General features: G+C 48.8%; 1 protein-coding gene across 1 annotated transcript; it reads right to left on the bottom strand.

The window, feature by feature from the left end:
* Positions 1-1696: 1696 nt before the first annotated feature.
* On the bottom strand, positions 1697-19282 carry AARS2 (alanyl-tRNA synthetase 2, mitochondrial). Its single transcript, XM_021550434.2, has 22 exons — positions 19043-19282; positions 18424-18612; positions 17636-17781; positions 16683-16877; positions 16003-16147; positions 15414-15559; positions 15005-15113; positions 14637-14675; positions 13894-14005; positions 13241-13368; positions 12367-12517; positions 10389-10558; positions 9303-9416; positions 8266-8406; positions 7509-7646; positions 6997-7106; positions 5784-5892; positions 4180-4302; positions 3742-3852; positions 2830-2913; positions 2580-2690; positions 1697-2215 (listed from the first exon to the last, which is right to left on the bottom strand). The coding sequence occupies exons 1-22, from the start codon at positions 19265-19267 to the stop codon at positions 2051-2053; spliced, it is 2961 nt and encodes a 986-aa protein (XP_021406109.2). The 5' UTR covers positions 19268-19282; the 3' UTR covers positions 1697-2050.
* Between the last annotated feature and the right edge of the window lie 8 nt (positions 19283-19290).

Here is a 19290-nt window from a genome sequence, read left to right as displayed (position 1 = left end):
CTGGGGCCCAAGTGAAACACAGGAATTGTGCAAGAACAGGCACTGATGATGCTTTCAGCTGATGGCATGAGCCATCCTCTGGGACTCCACACACCCTCTCCAGCATCCTACCAGCCTTGTCATAAGGGCCCTGAAGCACTGGACTGGGTGCTCCAGCTCTCCCCAGTGCTCAGATGCAGGGATGTTAGGAGCACCACTAGCACCTCTGCATCCAGAAATTGAAAGAATTTTGAGAAGGCACCAAGCTGCTCTGCTATAGTGGAATGCAGGCAGGGTCTGAGATGAGCAGCAAACTGCCCTACTGACAGTGATGAAAGAAAGGGGCCTATGCAACCCCTCTGATGGCTGAACTCTTGGCAGCAGGGGCAGATGCCTGAGGCCTTGGCTCACAAATCCCTATGCAATAAGCCCTGCTTTAAGCTTCCTCGCTGGAAGCAGCATTCCCTGAACCAAAGGCTTAAGGTCTGCACTCTTGCTGTAGTTGTCAGTGATTTGGGGGAGAAGGTGAGGACAGCTGTGAGCATCATCAGCCTCTGAGTCCTCACATTTATATCTGGCACTTTCCAATGCAAAACCAACTGCTGGTAAAGATGAGCAGAAGCCACATTAAGACATAGGAAGCACATATGAGATTTTTGTCTGGACAACTACTGGGATACAGAAGAAAACCTCTTCTCTGCTAATGATGCCCCCCAAAATCCATATCCCTTTTTCTCCCAAGATAAGCTGTTCACTGAAGAAAAGGGAAATGAGGTTCTGCTCATAGCAGTTATTCCCCCTCCCTCAGGCGGACAGTTAAGTGGGAAGTCTCTCATTCAGACACAGCCATTCCCCACTACATCCTCTTCAGTAATCTGTATCTATGTGATAGCCATTTCCTGCTACCTGTCCATCAGCATCACTGTTCTTCTACACTTCCTCCCTCCCCAAAAGCAGCTACTGGTCCTCCATCTCCCTTCACAGTGACAGGCAACCCTACCTGGTGAAATTCATTTGTGTCAGGCTACTCTTGCTGCTCACAGGGTGAAAACCTGTTTGTATCACTATCCTGTTGCACTTTTGACTCAGCTACCATTTATGATCTCTATTTAGGTCAATCCTGTATCTAAAATAATGATGCTTTGGCCAGGAGCTCTCACCATCACTCTAACGCTGAAGTCTGAAATGTCTTTATGAATTGAATTTGCTGGGTCCACCACTGCTTGTGAATAATAACCAGTTTATGAGACGTGCTCACCTCAAGACAAAGCAGGCTACAGTCCTGCTGTAGGGATTTCCATGCTGCAACACAGCAACAGTTTTCATTCTCACAACTCAATATATATCAGTGCTGGTTTTTAGGTACAAGCCAGTAAGAAGCCAGAAGGAAGGACTTGCAAGAGAGTGGCAGGAAGAAACAGAGATAAGAACATTCATCCAAAGCAGAGAGGTGGAAAGGGGGACAATTTTGTTCCCTCAGTGCTGACGACTGGCTTCAGCTCTACCTATTGCATAGCCTAACAAGCCTGAGTCCAGAAGCAAGGTGGGATTTCTCTAATTTCTAAATTAGAGTAGCATTTTTAATCAAAGGGCTTTTCAGAGTTCTGCAGTAGGAAGGAACTGCTTAGACAAGAGTAAATGCTGACTTCTGGAGCTGCAGGGGCAGAACAAACCCCTCTGTCAGAGCAGGAAAAAAAAGGTGCAGCTACAAGAAACATTAGATGATTGAATTCTCTCGACCTTTTAATAGCTTTAACGTAACAGTCCCAACCCCCATGTTCTCACAAAATTTCTGTGCTGGTCTTGTGGCAAGATTTGCACTGTTCCATGAGAAGTAGGATCTGCTGTTGCAACTGGTGCTTTCCAAGGCTCCACTGCCATAGGCTCATGCTGAGAAGAGGCAGCATCATTCTGTCAGTGGGGTCTCTGCTGATCCTGGATGCTCAGAAGTCAAGTGCTCCAAGGCAGTAGTTGCAGCAATGTTCAGCTGCTAATCCTTCCAGATGGGCAGAGTATATGCTTGGTATCAAGTGTCCAGCTGGGTGTATACAGCTGTCCTGGCACTAAAGGATCACAGCTTGCTCTGAGCGAACTCCAGTGCAGTAGTCAGGGCTCCCTGCATGCCTTTGGCATTTCCACTGCCCTTAGCTACGATGGGAGAGCCTCCTGCCTTCCCTTCCATCTGTGTACAGACAGCCATGGCCCAGTCAGCAGCAGAGAACCCAGGGAGGCAGCTCTGGGGAATAGACACAGGCAAGTTATTTGTAGTGTGCGGCAGCCTGCAATCTATGAATAAAGAAAGCTAACAGCATCCTCTCTGTACCCAGCCTGAGGCAGTCATGACTGTGAGGACCACAAAGGCTGAGCTTACATGTTGCCCCTGGGCAAACACAGCCTGGAGGAGCCAGGGATATCTGTGCCCAACAGAGACTGAAAGTACATCTGGTCTCAGTACAGTCATCTCAGGTCCTGCCCCTGTGTGATTAACCACCAACATTGGGCAAAACCCCAGGAAAAGCCTCAAGCAGGACCTGCTGAGCAGTGGGTCCAGCCCCCCTTGGCAGGCAGGTTCCCTTTGCCTCAATCAGGGTTCTGCTTACCTTGGATACCTGACAGGCACAGAGCACCTCACCCGAAGTCTGAGGGCTGAGCAGCAAGACTGATGTGCCAGGAGACTTGTCACACAGCTGGTTCACTACTTTCATTAGGATCTAGGAGAGGCAGGGATAACAGAGGTCAGGCAACAGCAAAGCAGAGCAGCATCCAGCAGAAAATGTGCTCAGCAACCCCCTCTTGCTGTTTGTAGCACCTGAGGTACCACTGGGCCAACAAAGAATGTGGATTACTCACAGAGAGGGAATCAGCTGGGATAGTATCAATGATGACAGGCTGGTTGCAGTATTTTGCTAGCAAGACTTGTGCCACCTTCTCAGCCTGGAGGGAGAAAAATAGCACTTTGAAGGGCTACAGGTGGCACAGGGTGGGCTGCATGGGGATAAATCCATGTAATATATACACAAAGGGAATGCAAGCATTGCTCTGTGGGACAGATAGGAGATATATGATAGCAGAGTCAAAGTAAGACTAGCAGACGAAAATCTCCATGTGGAGCTGTACAGCCCTCCTTCCACAAATGCAAGCAGAGATGAACCCCTGTCAAAAGTGAAATAGAGAGTGACTCACTCAGTCCCCAGCCTCTCTCCTGGACCTATACAGAGCCACATGTCTCAGGAAGGCTCCTGTGGCAAGATGCTTCTACTTTAAGAAAGGGATAGTTCTCCTGAGATTTCTGTTACCAGTAAGTATTTCTAATCTGCTTTTAATATAAATTGGCAGAACACAAACACATGTGGGAAGCACAGCAAAATCCATGCAGCTGGAGGAAAACCTCTGTTAAGCCTACTGTGAGGACCATCTCATCATGCATAAACAAGGAAGTGAGGCCCAATGCCTATTGGTGTTGGCCAAAAGTGCTGGTATGGGGCTCTCTGTTCTCAGAGACAGGGAGACATGGAAATTCTGCAGGTGCTAAAAGCCCAGCCAGTCATTCTCTGCATTTTAACCAATGGCCCCATAAACAATGGCCAATGAAATCAACCCAACACAGGGTCTGTGTTGCACCGTGCATTATTGCACAGGCTTTCCTTTCTTTTGCCTTCTGAGCCTCTAGTGACTGAGTGGCTCTGAAGAGTGACAGAGACATCAGGTCCACTGGCATGTGCTATCATCTGGCTGCAAGCTGGTGTGCTGCTGCCTCAGTACCTGCTGCAGCTCCAGTTTCTTGATAGTTGTGTTGGCTGTTCGCTGCAGCGCTTTCAGGATGGTCTGTAGGTCTTTTCTTTGCCACTGGGGCATTGCAGTGCTGGCCACCACCTGCAAGACAATTTGCTCTGTAAGAACATTAAACATAAAGTGCTAGTTCTCTGGGAGGTCAGGCTGGAGCACAGCCTCTTTCCAGACCTTCCTTTAACCCACATGACCAGGGCAGCCAGTCACAGTGCTGAACAGCTTTCTCTTTTCAGCTAGCCATCTGCAACACAGCCACCTGGATGCTGGCAAAAATCCTTGTGACCAAAGAGGCAACAGCAGGTAGCAACTTGCCCTTGCTATTGACCATGATAAGATGTGAACCTGATAGGGAAAAAGTCATGCGTCCCATATGCCCATGCTGGGCTTTCTGTACAGGAATATAATCCTTACTTTGGTCAACTGGCCCACTTCTTTGGAGAGATTCTGCATCTCAGAAATAGAGGTGATCCTCTGCTTCATTCGTAAGGAGACAGAGTCCACTTCCACAGCTAAGCACTGGCCTACTTCCCGGGCCTGCAGAGATGGAAGGAATTCATGGTTCAAATGCAGCAACAGAAACAGTCCACAGGGATGAAGAAAATGGGGAGACAGCAGGATCATGAACACCGAAGTACTACTCAGAATCCAGTAAGAAGACACCTACAGATGGTTTAGGAATGACTGTTCCTGCAAGACTCTGAAATACAACATTCCTCTCTAGATTTGCAACCAACGCTAAATGGTCACACTCAGGCAGACCAAGCTGTTGAGCTTTATGTGCTATTTATGGTCAAAATTCATGTTTCCTCAAAAACTTGCACCAAAATCATCAGGATTTCACTGAGGAAAAACTGGGGAGCTCTGTGGAGCATCTTAGAAATCTTTTGCCATTAGCAAATGCAATCTTGGAACTGCTGACTGAAGAAACAAGAGAAACACTAACACTAAAAGGAACCTCATCAGCCATTCAAGCATATTTCCTGAGTTTACCTATCCTGATATATTTCTTACTGTTTTCACCAAAAATGCTACTATAAATATTTTTTTTTAAAAAAGCTATTACAAGTTTTTTTTCACCAGTACCAATCCTTACGTTTTGGAGCATTTCCTCCCTGCCAGATCTCTGTGCCCAGGATGGTCCTGCAAGACTTTAGAGCAGGACAGCAGAGGACTGCTCTGCCTAACTAGGATACACAACCCTTGTTTCAAGTAAATCTCTCTGCAGCTTCTCTTGTCTCATTAACACTTGCACAGAGATCCTCTCAGGGGCTCTTCAGGTCAGCACTTCCAGCAAAGCATGCAGATGTACCCTGCAGCTTTTTGTTCTTCTGCATGAAGAAAAGCCTCTCAGGGAAACAGATGCACAGGGGATGGCCAGCCAAAAAGTAACAGATTTGCAGGGTTGGCCTTTGCCTTTTGTCTTTCCAATTCCAGCGACTATGAGTCACTCTCCTCTGACAGCAGCCTTAAAGGAAGAGAGAAGGCTTATGGGGCACCTGACACCTTCGAATACTCAAAGGACAGAGTGATCACATGAACACAATAGTAGGTTGCTTACTTTTTATACAGAACCAGCCACACCAGAATCAGAGTTTAGCAGGAGAAAGACTGAAGAAAGGAAGCAAAAGGGCTGTAAGAAAGAGGCCAGAACCCTGTAATCATGAAGTGCAAATCCAAGCACGAAGAATTATACCTTAAAATACCTACCGGGGGACTGAAATTTATAGACCAGAGGCTTCCTGATATTTTGTGCAAGTTTTTGTCTTGGAAAGGGGGGGTTTGAAAGGAGAAATGAAGGTCAAGGAGACAGAGAACTAGGATGGGAGGGAAAGGAGGTGAACAGTGAGGTACAGTAGCAGAGCTGAGTCCAAGGCTGAAGCAGGAAGCCAGATGTGGCACAGCAGGGAGGCTCCAACCAAAGCAGTGGGGAGCTAATTGTCTATGAGGAACCCACAAAGGTCGGTCCTTCTGGCACTGCCTTGACATGGCAGAAATCTCTTTTGCCTCTTTCTTACCTCTTTGGCTCGTCCCCCTGTCACTGCAATGACACGGCTAATCCCTTTGACAAGCTGACGCTCGCTGATGATGGCCAGATCTTCCACAGATCCTGTTTGGAGGAGGTGCCTAAAATGTCAGCAGAGAACAGGAAAGAAAGTTGCTCTTTGCAAACAGAAATCAGGAACCCTGTTCTTTTTTTTGAGAACTCTAAAGTCCAGCAGCCCTTTTCTAATCCTAATCCCAGTACCTTGAATCCTTTCTCATCCCTAAAATCCTGATGGCACCTTGTCAGGCAAGAGACAGCAGAGTTGAGGCTATTCCAGAGGAACCTCTGTGCTACCTTGCCAAGGAGGCTCCAGTCAAATATGCAGCCAAGTTCTGTCCTCCTTTCCTCTCCTTCAGCAGTGAGATGAATTGGTGTTTTTCTCCTCTATTCACCTGCTACTCCACCACTCTCTTGTCAGGCCAGCTCACTGCCTGGCCAGTAGACTCCAGACAAAGGATAGTTGTGTAGTCTCAGGACACTGACAACCTCCCTTTTCCTTCTTGTTTATTCAATGCTGGATATGAAAACTACAGTGTCTTGGGTTCTGTTACCACAAGAAATCATTCCAGAGATCTTCATAAAAATTGATCATCTCTTCTCCCATGCAGTTTCTTGTCCCACTACTCTTACAAGAAGATCTCATAGGTAGAAAATTGCTCATTTCAAGCTCTATCTGCTCTAAGACCAGTTTGTTCCTCCTTTTTTTTTATTTTTTTGGTGTCAGCACTGTCCTAAGAGCACTGTCCTTTTCTTCTACTCTCATTACTGCTAAAAGCAGAAGAGGGTGAAGATAATTAATTAACATAATCAGAGCAGTCTCAAGTTCTCACAGCTGAATTGGAGTCTTTAGCCAGGCACCCAGCCCTTCTGTAACCCCAAAGGCAAAGCTCCAAAACCCTGGTGTGACAAGTCACACACACCTTTCCCATACCCTGCTGGTGCTCTGTGGCTTCCAGGTCAGTTTCAGACTATGAAGTAAGGAAAAATGCTGTGCATTTTGTTAAAGTTTGTTCACCCTGGAACTTCCCAAGCTTTGTAAATAGCCCATCCTGTCCTCAAAAAATATTTTTCCAGTGAGGAAACTTAGTTTCACAGGGACAGGAAGGTGAGCTTATAGTGATGTTTCTACCTCAGCCACAACTGCCCACAAACATGCCCTCTGGCTGCAAGTAAAAGTCACTTACGTCCCACAGCAGAGCTCCACAGAGGTCTGCATTGCAGCCTTGGAGTCACAGGTCAGCACATTCTCCACAGGGACCCCCAGGGACACTATCCTCACTGGATCTGGATACCCCTGACAGAGGAGACAGGGATCAGCAGCTAACAACACCATTGTTCAGGGGCACTTAGCGACTAACTACATAGCTTCAGGGTCTGCCTCATTTTTCTCCTATTCTAGAACAGCCTCTGAGTCAGGGGTGGCACCATTTCTCCCCCACAACCAGCCACCAGTGGGAGAAAGACACAATTGGTGACATGACAGGCTTTTGGTCCACAGGCATAAACAGAAAGCCTGTGCATCACCAGTGTCCATGTTTTACAGCAGTGTCCTGAGACCTCATCTCTGTCCTATTTTCCACCTGAGTTTTGGGAGACAATTCCTTTGCAGAAACACATTGTGTCAACATCTCGTGTCTGAGACGATTCCTGCTGAAGGAGAATGCTCATGAAGATGTGTGCTGCCATCCTGCCATACCTCATCCACCGCACGGAGCCCCTGAACTCTTCTTGCCAGTGTGAGGGGGACTTCAGCCACATGCACCACCTCATTTTTTTGGATCAGGTCCTGGACCACTTGCTCCACTTGTTGCAGCTGCTCCACAGTCACATGGCCCTGAGGAAGCAAATCAGCCACATTCAGGAGAAGCCTCCCGAGAGGTACAGAATGAAGGAGGGAGATCTGGGGCACAGCCACCAGATGATTTAGCTTGGGCACACCACTCTACCCCTGCATCTCATCTTCTCTGCTTGTAAAAGGGAACTGTGAACATCATGGCCCTCCCACATTCTACTTAGAGATAAGGATTTTTGATGGAAGAGCATCAGCCAAAGTCTTCAAAAGAGATACCAGAATGAATGACAGGTTACCAGGTTACCCGACCCAAAGCTTCACAAATACTCTCACCTGAATGCCCAGTACAGACATCAGCTATGTGTCACAGCCAAGCACCATCTCTCAAAGACTCCTTTACACTATTTTGTGTCAGTACCATGACCACTGGCCTTGCTAAGTCCTTTCTCTTCTGACCCCCATTCAACCCCTCAACAAGCCCTGCTCAGGGTCAGGTCAATGCAAAATGGACATGGTCACTTCCAGAGGACCAAGCTTCATTACTCAGACAAAACGTGACTTGTCTCTAAAGGAGTGATTATGGGGAGAGGGGAAAAATCCCTGGAGAGAATCCCTGAATGCTGGTAGTGCTGAGAACTAGGGACCTGGATTTCAGAGTCACCTTGGTATCAAAGTCGAAGCGCAGCTGCTGTGCTGTGACGTGTGAGCCCCGCTGCTCGGTGCTGTCCCCCAGGACACGCCGGAGCGCGAAGCTCAGCAGGTGGGTGGCAGTGTGGTTCCTCATGCAGGCCAGGCGCTGTGCCTGAAAACATACACCACTTAGCAGGGAGTGCTCGCCCTCCGCAGCTCGGGGGAGAGGGATTGTTGGGAAGGATGAATAAATATAATTGCCTGGCAAAAGATTCACAATAGTACAGCCAGGATGAAGACAATCCCCCCTACTGGTTGAACAATGCCCGTACCTACAGATAGGTCCAAAGGTCAAATGGACTGTTCTATTCTCAATCCCCAAAATGTATGGTTCATCCCACACCTGTAACCCTACCCTAAAGCATCAAGTGTCTGTGACCCCCATTGGCCCAAGTCTTGTTCCAGCCCACCTTGAAGCCCCCTGATAAGGGGTCTCTGAGGGGCCAGATGCTCTCTTGGAATCCCCGCTCTCTTGGAACTTCCACCCTCTCCTAGAGCATCCTCTCTACCTCTTGTCTCTCCCCTCTGCCATCCCCTCAGGCCTTGCCACGTGCTGCATCTGGCAGCTCCAAGCAAGACCTTTCACCATCCCTAATAAACCTGATATTCTAAGAACAGCCTTCAGAGATCTCTCGTCTCCATTCATCAAAGCCATCCTGGAGCCCAGCTTTCCCTACAAGGGATGGCACAAAGAGATAAGGAAAAGGCTGCATGTCAGCGGATAGGAGAAGATGGAGGAAACCCAACAGGCAGTACAGCTGTCAGATGAGTTATGTGATGGGGCAGCTCTAACTCATTTTTCCATGGGATCATCTTTGTAAAACAGTAACGGGTAGGTACTTTTGGACAGATCAATGGGTTACAAAGATTACAGAGTCAGTTGTGGTATCTCCTTCCCACTGCATGCTATGAGGAAGAACAGCCTCAAGAATACAAGTGACAAAGATCTGCTGTGCCTGGTTTACTCAGGATATCACAAGGAAAAGGTTAAGAGCACTAAGTTATCACCTCATCCACAAAGAGCTGCATTTGGTCACCAGCACGCAGGGTTTCCACAGCAGTCACCTCATGGATCACATAGCCACCACAGAGATGAACTGACTCTACAGGGAAGAGCACATCCTGAGCAAAGAGACAGAAAAACGAGTTAGGACACAGGGAAGCTCCAAATACCTGTGCTGTGTACCTGCTTGACCCGACTGGGAAGCACATTTCCCACTGATCCCTAAAAGACAGGGATGGGGTGGGAAAAGCAGAGAGAAGCTTACTGCAAGCATAACCAAAGTGTCTCAGACCTTGCCTGTACCCAGCCACTCACTATAAAGTATGCTGAAGTTGCCAGCTTGCAGTGGACAGGCAGTAACTGCTGACTAATTTTCTTAACAACTATACTCATCCATGAGAAGATTAACAGCATCTCCCAAGGCATATCTCTGGCATCCAAGGCACCATTTCTGCCTCACTGGGATAGCAACAAAACTGGACCACCACTTTAGCCTGGGGAGAAGTGCTGAGCAAGGCACTGTAACATTCTGCAAGGCTAAAAAGGCCCAGGGGTGATTATCAAGAGCTAGAGATGGGGAAAGGAGAAAAGGTTGTGCCTCGTGTAACTTCCCAGGACAGGGTAAAAGCTCTCCCTTTGGCAAGGCTGAAGAAACATGCTGCAGAAGTGGAGGTCCTCCCTGATGCTCTTGGGAGGAATAAGGGTTTTTGCACTGGGTTTCAGGTTGGGCAGCACTTGCAGCTGTCCAGGACTGACTCAGTTCACGGACTCTGTGATCAGTGATTGCCTTCTCTCAGCATTACAACCCCAGCTGGCAAGAATACAGCACATTGAAGGAAGACCTGAGAAGACCTTAGTCTTCCTCAGCAAGATGAAATTGCAAAGGGCTGTGAGAGACAGCCACAGCAGCAAGAATGCCCTTGTGAAGTTTTTGCTGATTCTCTTACCCCACCAACTCTGATGCTAAGCCAAGAGAACTGTCAAGAGTCAGCAGCTCGCAAATTAACACAGTAGAACAACCCATCACTTGGAGAATTCTGCCTGGCCACAGAACCCATGGCAGCCTTGAGTTAGGCAGCAAAGGGCCTTACCTGCTGTCCTAAACGTATCATGTAGCCTTGGTCAGAGTCTTGCCCTCCCTGCTCTGCATAGAAGTTAGTCCTGTCCAAGATGACACCACAGCGTTGCCCTCCCCCAACTTCCTTATGGAGAGACTGATCTTTGTACAGCATCAGGACAGTGGCCTGGCATGGACTGAACTCTGTCAGGGAGAAGAAGACAGCAGCAGTTAGTGCATACAGTCTGTCAGACTGCAACAGAAAAGGAGGGATCACTTCCCTGTGCCAACCCTGCCAACACCTGGGCTATACTGAAAGCTGGAACTTTGCCTTGGTAGGAGAAGAACAGCTACTGGCAGAAGGGACAAAGGACTGGAACTAAGTCATCCCTCACTTACCTAATGACAGAACTGCAGAGCCAGAGCAGCTAAGCAGGCAGGGACACCCAATCTGGCTCCACATGAGCCTGGTAAAGAAAATGAGGCACAGACACATCTGCATCTTGCTACACTGCAAGCTTGGCAAACCTGACTGACTTTTATGAAGATGCTGTGGATAGGGGACAACAGGGATGTTATGTTCCTGGGTTCAGCAAGCATCTAACATGCTCTCCTGTAGGCTCCTTGAATCCAAATTTGGGCACTGAGGACAAGTGGCCCATAAATTGGGTGTGTAATTGGCTGGGCAGAGGGCCCCAGTGAGAATTGCTCGGTAGTTCAATGTTCAACTGATATTCAGCTACTAGCAGAGCTACCTGGTTGTGCCTGCCATGCTTGGTGGCTGATATAAGAGACAACACCACTTAACATCTTCATTAATAATTATCCATGACAAAATGACATGTACTCATATACCACTTAATTGGCAAGGACTGGCTGATACATTGAAGAACTGGACTGCTTTCTGGAGGCATCTGAGCAGCCTACAGAAATGAACTGACAGAAATCTTAGGTTCTTGGGAGCAAGCTGAACACAAGGCAGCAGGGTACCCTTGCAGCAAGGAAGGCTGCCTGCCTGCTGAGCTGTATGAACACAAACATAGCCAGCAGTCAAAGAAAGAGGTTATTCATCCCTATTTAGCATTTGGGAGACTACATCAAGAGTACAGGAAATTCTGGCTGTACCTGAAGAAAAAATCCTTTACACACTAAGAGTGATAAAGAACAGGGAACAGATAGCCTATGAGATTTTTGTCCCTGAAGATAATGAAAACTTAAATGGACAAAGCTCTGAGCAATGTGATCCAACTGTGAAACTGGACATCCAGAGATTCCCTTCAACCCAAATTATTCCATGATTTAGAAGCTAAGAAGGTGGGACAGTTCTAGTTTGGGGATTTGAGCCAATGTCACTATGAGGCTTCTTTCCTCTGTTGTGCTCTTGGTGTAGTATATATAGTTTGAATTGCCTCACTTTCTGCTTAGCGTGGGCTGCCACCAGCACACTGGGTAAAAGGGAGTTGGCTGTACACAGCCTTCTCTAATGGTCTGTGACAGCCACACCACCTCTGTCTTATCTTGATAAGCCACTGTGGCTTATCTTCATGCCTTCCGTAGAGTATCAGCAGCCTCAGTTACCGTAGGTGACAAAAAGCCTGCGCTGGCACCTAGCGGTCTGCCACGGAAACAGCAAGGGCCCGCTTTCACACAGCTACCTAAAACCTTGCGTAATTATCCTTCTTTCTCTCGAGCACACACCCAGAAGCCTAATTGTTGGAGACCAGACTTATCTCTAGAAGAAATCAAGAGTCCCTGTTTCACCACTGCACCCAGTGGTGCCAACCCAGAGCTCCGCCCTGTTACCATCCCAGAGCCTTCCTAGGGACATACCAACAGCACTAAGAAAAGCACCTGGTTTGGGATGAGGTACAGGGGTAGGGAAGAAACATGGCAGCAAGGTGGACAGGTTTGGACCACGAAGTACACGTTGTGCACACATGGGGCTAGGCAACAAAAGCAGGCATGTGAGGGACTCCAGCAGAGCTTGCTTTGCAGGTGGGCCAGGCACTCACCGTACTGGCCGTGCTGCCCCAGCGTGTAGGCGTACTTGGGAGAGTCATCTGTAGCAGGCACACTGCTGCCCTGCAGCCAAGCCAGCGAGTGCACATCCAGACGGGTGTTTGCGGTCCCTGGCTGTCCAGCCTGTGGGCCACCAGACTTCCGCTGCAGCAGAGCAAAGGCACAGTTAGATGGCAGCTCCCTGGGGGCAAGCAAACAGGTAACTGGAACTGTAAGACTAGGAATGACTTCTTCCACCTCCATGGAAAAGGCTTGTTCAGATCCAGGCTTGATGTAGGCTAATGCTAATTAAGCCCATCCCTTCAAACCTCACAAGTACTGAATACCACTCTGTGATAGCCTTGAGCCAGGCCATACCTGGCTGTTAACACATCCCTCCTGGCACAGATTGCTGTGTTGCTGTGAAGCTTCCAGGCCATTAAAGCTCAGGAGAGGAAGGCCTCAAACCAATTACTGCACTAGGGGATGGTGGTGAGTGGGCAGTGCAAGTATTTCAGCACTAGCGAGGTGGTGGAGATTTTATAAACTCTTCAAAAATAATTTGCTGCTTCAGCTGTCTAAGCTGGTTCTACTTTGTGAGAAGTTAGACTACATGACTAACAGAGGACTGTCCTAATCTATATAAATATTTCATAACCTTCACTCCAGCATCATAAAATACCTGAAGAAAAGCCACCAACAGTTCAGTTCCACATTCAGAAACAAGGGGACTGAGATGCCACTGCTGTTTCAAACTCACTTCAGGGAGAAGGCAGGTAGCCCTGTGGTGCTCTGAAGAGCCTCAGCAGTGAAAGAAATCCTGCTTCCACGGTCACAGGAGACAGGTAAGGCTTTGAATTATTCTGACAATACAGGTCTTCCTCTTACCTTTGCATCTTCCAGAGCAAGTTTGTTAAAAGCAGCTGAATCCAGACTGATTCCCTTCTCTTCAAGCATCAAGTCAATCAGATCCAGAGGGAATCCCAGATTCCCATAGAGAGACCAGGCTACCTCAGCTGTAAGACAAAAAGAAGGACAAGAACTCTGTGTGAACACAGAAAGCAAAGGCATCTCAAGATTTGTCTGGGTGGGATCAGTCTAGTGTGTGCTTTGGTAACTGGATCTACCTGTGCAACTGGTTAATGGGGAAGAGAAGCCTTGGAGTTCTTCTTGCATGGGACAGAGTATTAATAAAGCTCCACAGCCCCCCTCCTACTAAAATTCAGTGCAGAACATCTAGACAGGCAGCTGCACTGGTTGGGTCCTGTGCTACTTCTCTCAGATGTGTATAACGACCTTGTTGATCAGTCAATAAAACAGCAAGGGAATATTTCTAACTTGGTTGTTGCCTAGTTTGTTGTGAGGACAAAGTACTAGAAAACAACTCCGGTCTGGAGAAAGGAACATCTGCTCCTCTGTCTGGGGCTAGTGTTACAGAAAACACAGGGGAGGCAAACATCCACCAGTTTTGACTGCAATGCTTGTGAGGACCTGGAGTAAACTGTCTCTTAAGTGCAGCTTGTCAGAGGAGGGACACTCACCTGGGAAATTTGTGGAGGGCTCCATCTGCTGCACTGTCCGCTCGATGATGCACCTCCCGCGCTCCAGGGAGGATAGAAATGCAGCCTCGTTCTCATTAATGATATCCTTGATCTGCCCAAGGATCAGAAGGGTTACCCACATTTCAGGGAGTTCTCCAGCTCAGCTCAGCCCTGCTTAGTCAGCTCAAAGCATATAAACCAGCCTTTTTGTTCTGCATGTACCCATCACAACATGGCTCTGATGCATTATTGAACAGTGCCAAAGTCATTGTGTCTCCTGTCACCACTCCTGTCAAGGAAATATTGACCATCCACATGGGGAAAGCTTTAGGCTGACAAATGTTCCCTGTGACCCAATTACAACTGTATGTCTGGAACAGCCAGAGAAGTTGCTGTAAGTGGAAGCAAGCTGGGACTAGCCTTAAATCATCATTCCACTTTAGACAAAGGGTACGCAGGAGAGGACGGGCTGTATTTGCACTCAACCAAAAAAGCTACTGTAGCTTTTTTAGAGCAACAGCCGCATTACACAGCACATGCAGTCCCTGGTAAGGACCTAGTGGACCATATGGAAATCTGCCACAGACACTTGTGCCCAGAACATCTCAGTCCACCCATGAGAACATGATTGCGGAGGAGGCTATGCAAACTCCTCCAGTTAAGTCCCAAGGGCAGGCTGATTTCTGGCCTTGAGAGCAGTGATTCACAAAGATAATGAGACAAGGGTATTCCACATAGCTCACCTGGTTGGCATTCCTTGTCAGCTCTGGATAAGCATCTCCCTGTGGAAGTGAGCCTCAGTTAGTGATAACATCCTCAGCATCTTCCTCGGGGGATCTCGCAGCATGTCACAAATATTATAGAGGTTACTTGCATACAGTAACACATGCTTGTGCTGACTGTACCACTGATGTCACTATGTCCCCTCCCTCCCATCACAAGTGATAATACGGACAAGAGGTTTTTAATGCTGGAATGCATACCATCAGGTAACATCTCCCTGGAGCTCCTTCCCATCCAAAATTGACTCCTGACAGTATGCAGAAAATGGACTTGGGGCTGAATAGGATGCGTGATGACCTTTTTCCCCCAAGACAGCAGTTTTACTCACCAGCACTTCCACAACTGTAGGCACCAGGGAGGCCAGGAGCCCAGGTGGAGCCTGTAGAACTTCAGAGCAAAAGCGTACAGCCCTGCGCAGGATCCGACGCAGCACCAGTCTGAAAACAGAGAAGGATTCCTCAGGCAGCCTTGTGAGCATCCCTGCCCAGCTGCCACATCCAGCATCCCCCAGCTCATCTGGTCTGATTCATCAGCACAGGCCAGATGCTCCCAACACTCTACACCCATCCAAGGGGAAGTCTGCAGATTGGAACCCCTTCCTGGCTCTCATCTTCCTGTCTCCCTAAAAGCTCATGTACTCCCTATCTGGGGCCCACACTAGAACCTCTTCCCTGGCTGTTCATATTCCTTTCTAGACCTAACTTCCTCCACCTCATGCCATCTCCTTACGTCCTTACTCTGCTCCAGAGAAGCCTGGGTAGATGCCATCAGTGATGCACACGCACAGGGTGCGCACATGATCTGCCACCACGCGGTAGGCCATGTTCACACGCCCAACATCAGCATTCCCGACCAAACCTTGGTATCTGGGTGCCCTGCAGACCTAAAAGAGAAAGTAGAGAGAAAATCAGCAGAAAATAATGGCTGCAGAAGAAGTTTCAACACAAGAGGCAGCCAGCTATGCCTGACATCATGTTTTTCAAGTACCTCTGAACCCCGTGCACCTAAGATGTACTCATCAAATCCTTCCACGGCACTACAGACCAAGACTTCTGTAACTAACACAGGTCAGCCAATGCCCTAGCACTGAGAAACTTAAAACACTTTAAAGGAAAATGAATCAGCAGTGCTGAAATTCCAGCAGATTTCCAGCCTGGAATTCTCCCTTTTTTCTAGAACACTGCATTGGACCTGGCAGGACATAACCTCCCGCCTCAAGACACTGCTCAATAACTGCTCAGAGAAGACTATACTATGCTACCCAGCAAGCAGTCTGTGTTCAAGGAGCTTTTGTTGAGCTGTGACTCTAAGCAGAAGCACCATCACCTTGTGAATAGCATCCAAGATGGGAGTGAAGAGATCTGTGTCATAGCTGGAACGTTTGTTCTGCAGAACTGTCACCAGTCTTTCCAGACCCATTCCTGTATCCACATGGTACTGCGGCAAGGGAAGGAGATTCCCCTCCACCTCTCTGTCAGCCAGGCAGGAAAAATAAAAGGCAAAAGAGAAGCAAGGATCAGTTCATGAGCAAAAATAAGGAACAGGTGAATCAAAGAGAATGGGAAAGTGACAGGGGATGGAAACATTGGGTGACCCAGCATAAGGAAGCTCAGGGATAAGAGTGACAGCAGCCTGCCTTAGCCCTGTCAGGCAGCCATTATCTGACCATCACATAGCATAGGCTGCAATGTAAGGAAAATGCAATGTAGGATAGGCTGCAATGTAAGGAAAAAAGGCCTTCTCCTCCTCTTCCAGACTGCTGCAGACCTCAAGAGATCTCTGGAATGCAGCATTAAGGGAGAATAGGCAGTGAAGGTTGAAGAAGACAGGGATTTAAAGCAAAGGGGACCAAGAGCCATGCTGGGCAAATCTCCACAGTTTCTCTCTTGCTCCTGGTCTTGGTATTGCTACCTTCTGGAAACCAGTGATAAGTCTGAGAATATACCCATGATTTTGGAGTCAGGCTAGGGGGAAAGGCTCTGGAGTTCAGATGAGATGCTTGGTACCTGCTGTACTGCATGAAAACTAAGTTCCAGATCTCCACTACATCGGGGCTGCCCTGGTTCACCAGTGCTGCAGCATTTCTGCCACCACCCACGTGGTCATAGTGGATCTCTGTGCAGGGACCGCAAGGACCTGTGTCCCCCATCTCCCAGAAGTTATCCTTCAATGGGAAAGGAAGCACGTGACTGGCAGGAACCCTGGAAAGGCAGATAACAGAGATGGCAGTGCTGAGGCATACACACAAACCACACAGTAACCCAGATCACAAAGAAAGCTGGAAGAAAGGAATCCTTTCTTCCTTCTACAGACTCAAAAAGGAAACACATCAGAATTCCTCTGTTTCTCTACTTCCTCTGCTTCCTTCTCTTCACACAGAATTACTCTCCTTAGTAAGATTAAGTGAGCCAAACCACACAGGACCCTAGTCTCAGCCCAGAATTATGGGCAAACACAGCCTGGCCCCTGCTGACCAAGACAGGCTCTCCACTGGGTCTGTGGAGCACCTTGCTCCTTGGAGCAGAGGCAAGACCTGAACACCATCAGTGGCACAGAGCTGTCTGCCTTGGGCTCAAAGCCTACATACAGCTGGAACAAGATCCCCAAGCACAGCAGTGCTCTCTGCAATGGCTGCACCCTCTCACTGAAGCAGACATTGCCTGCTTTCAGAGAACACACTCTCATGATGGAGAGGAAGCAAAGGATTGGAGATCCTGTACGTACTTCATCCAGGCCAGCCAGTTTTAGGCACATACCCACCCCCACTGATACTACCTGAGAATGAACCAAAAGTTCAAGAGACCCAGTGAGTTCAGAGCCCAGCTGACTTTTAACAGCGCAAAGAAACCAGAAACAAAATGGTAAAACATACTCTCTGGCCCCCACAGCTGATCAACTAAAGAGCAAATGCAAGACTGTGGAAAGTAAAATGTCAGCACCTCTTCTCTGACACACTTACCCCAAGTGGAGCCACACATCCCTGCACTCCTCGTCTGCGCTCAGCCCCAGCGAGGGGTCTCCACCAAAGTAGGTGACATAGAGACGATCTCTGGGGATCTCATAGACCTCTGTCAAGAGCTCCCAGGCCATGCTACATGCCTCCTCCTGAGCAGGTAGGGAACATAAATGAAGCACAATAATTCAGAGTCTTTAGAATGGGAATCAAACAACAAAGAAGTTAATTTCAGCTGTTTCTCTCCCTTTCTAATTTTCAGACTTATTGCAAAGAGCAAGGATGAAGGTCAGGAGAATGAAACAGCTCACTGCTGCCAGTGGAAAACTGACATTTCTAAAATGTTGTGAGCCCTTCAGCATGGTGTGCATCTATGTGCTTGCTGGCAGAGTTACATGGATTATTTAATTTCCAAAGAAAAAATCTATATGTCACCTAAAAAACTTAGCATCCTTTGTTCTTCTTCCCTTTTCAAACCTTCTAGTAACAAACATTAAATGAGCTGGTAACCTCTTTACACCATATTAAGTGGCTAACACTGGCATTCTCACAGAAAACTTTTATTTTTACATGTTGGTCACAGCTTTGGCAGGCTGAGTGCTTTGAGAGTCTTCAGGACACATTCAGCAATAGAGCCCATGAGCTCACCACCGCTGTTCCAGGCCACAGAGCCCCCAGGAATGAATCTGGATCTTACCAAAACACCTTCTGTACACACTCCTATGGCACTACAGCACAGCTCTGAAAGGCAGGTTATGTTTTCCCCTAGAAAGGGTTCACTACTATCACCTCACCTTAAAGTAATCCCCAAAGGACCAGTTCCCCAGCATCTCAAAGAACGTGTGATGGTAAGTATCTCGGCCTACATCCTCCAGATCGTTGTGCTTCCCTCCTGCACGCACACACTTCTGGCTGTTCACCACCCGCCGGTACTGGGCCAGCTCACTCCGGGGGTGCACCGTGCCCAGGAAAATGGGCTTGAACTGGAAACGAGAGACACACGCTCTAGATGCCTAGGTGTAGGCATTCCTACAGATGCCTAGGTGGCATCTGTACCCGCTATGGACAGATGCCACCTAGTGCAGTGAGCCTGCGCCTGGGGCTCCCGATACACAGAATGGGTCAGGTTGGAAGGGACCACAGTGGGCCATCTGGTCCAACCTCCCTGCTTTAGCTAGTTCGTTCCAGAACACACGGCACAGGATTGTGTTGACAGTTTTAAACTATCGCCAGCGGGGGAGACTCGCACAGCACTGCGGCACTACGAGAGGCGTCCAGCAGGACGGCGGCGCGGGGAGCCCAGGGCAACGCCGGAGATCTTGGCAGGGGACACCCCGAGCCGGGCGGCGCTCCTCTGAGATGCGGAAGCGCCGGCGAGCCGGAGGAGGGGAGGTGCAGGACAGGGAAGAGCACCTGGTTCATGCCCGCATTGACGAAGAGGAGACGCGGGTCGCCGCGGGGCCGCACGGGGGCCGAGGGCAGGCGGCGGTGGCCGTGGCGCTCCTCGAAGAAGCGCAGGAAGGCGGCGCGGATCTGCCCCGCCGACGGGCAGGCGGCACCGCCGCGGCGGGGACTGCAGCGCCAGCGCCATGGCACCGCCAGCAGCAGCCGCCGCCGCAGCCGGGCGGCGGCAGCCATGGCGCCTCACGGCGGACGGCAGC

The sequence above is a fragment of the Lonchura striata genome, chromosome 3 (assembly GCF_046129695.1).
Source record: "Lonchura striata isolate bLonStr1 chromosome 3, bLonStr1.mat, whole genome shotgun sequence".
NCBI classification, from domain to species: Eukaryota; Metazoa; Chordata; class Aves; order Passeriformes; family Estrildidae; genus Lonchura; species Lonchura striata.
Note: the sequence above shows the minus strand (reverse complement) of the source record. Positions and strands in the feature narration are given on the sequence as shown.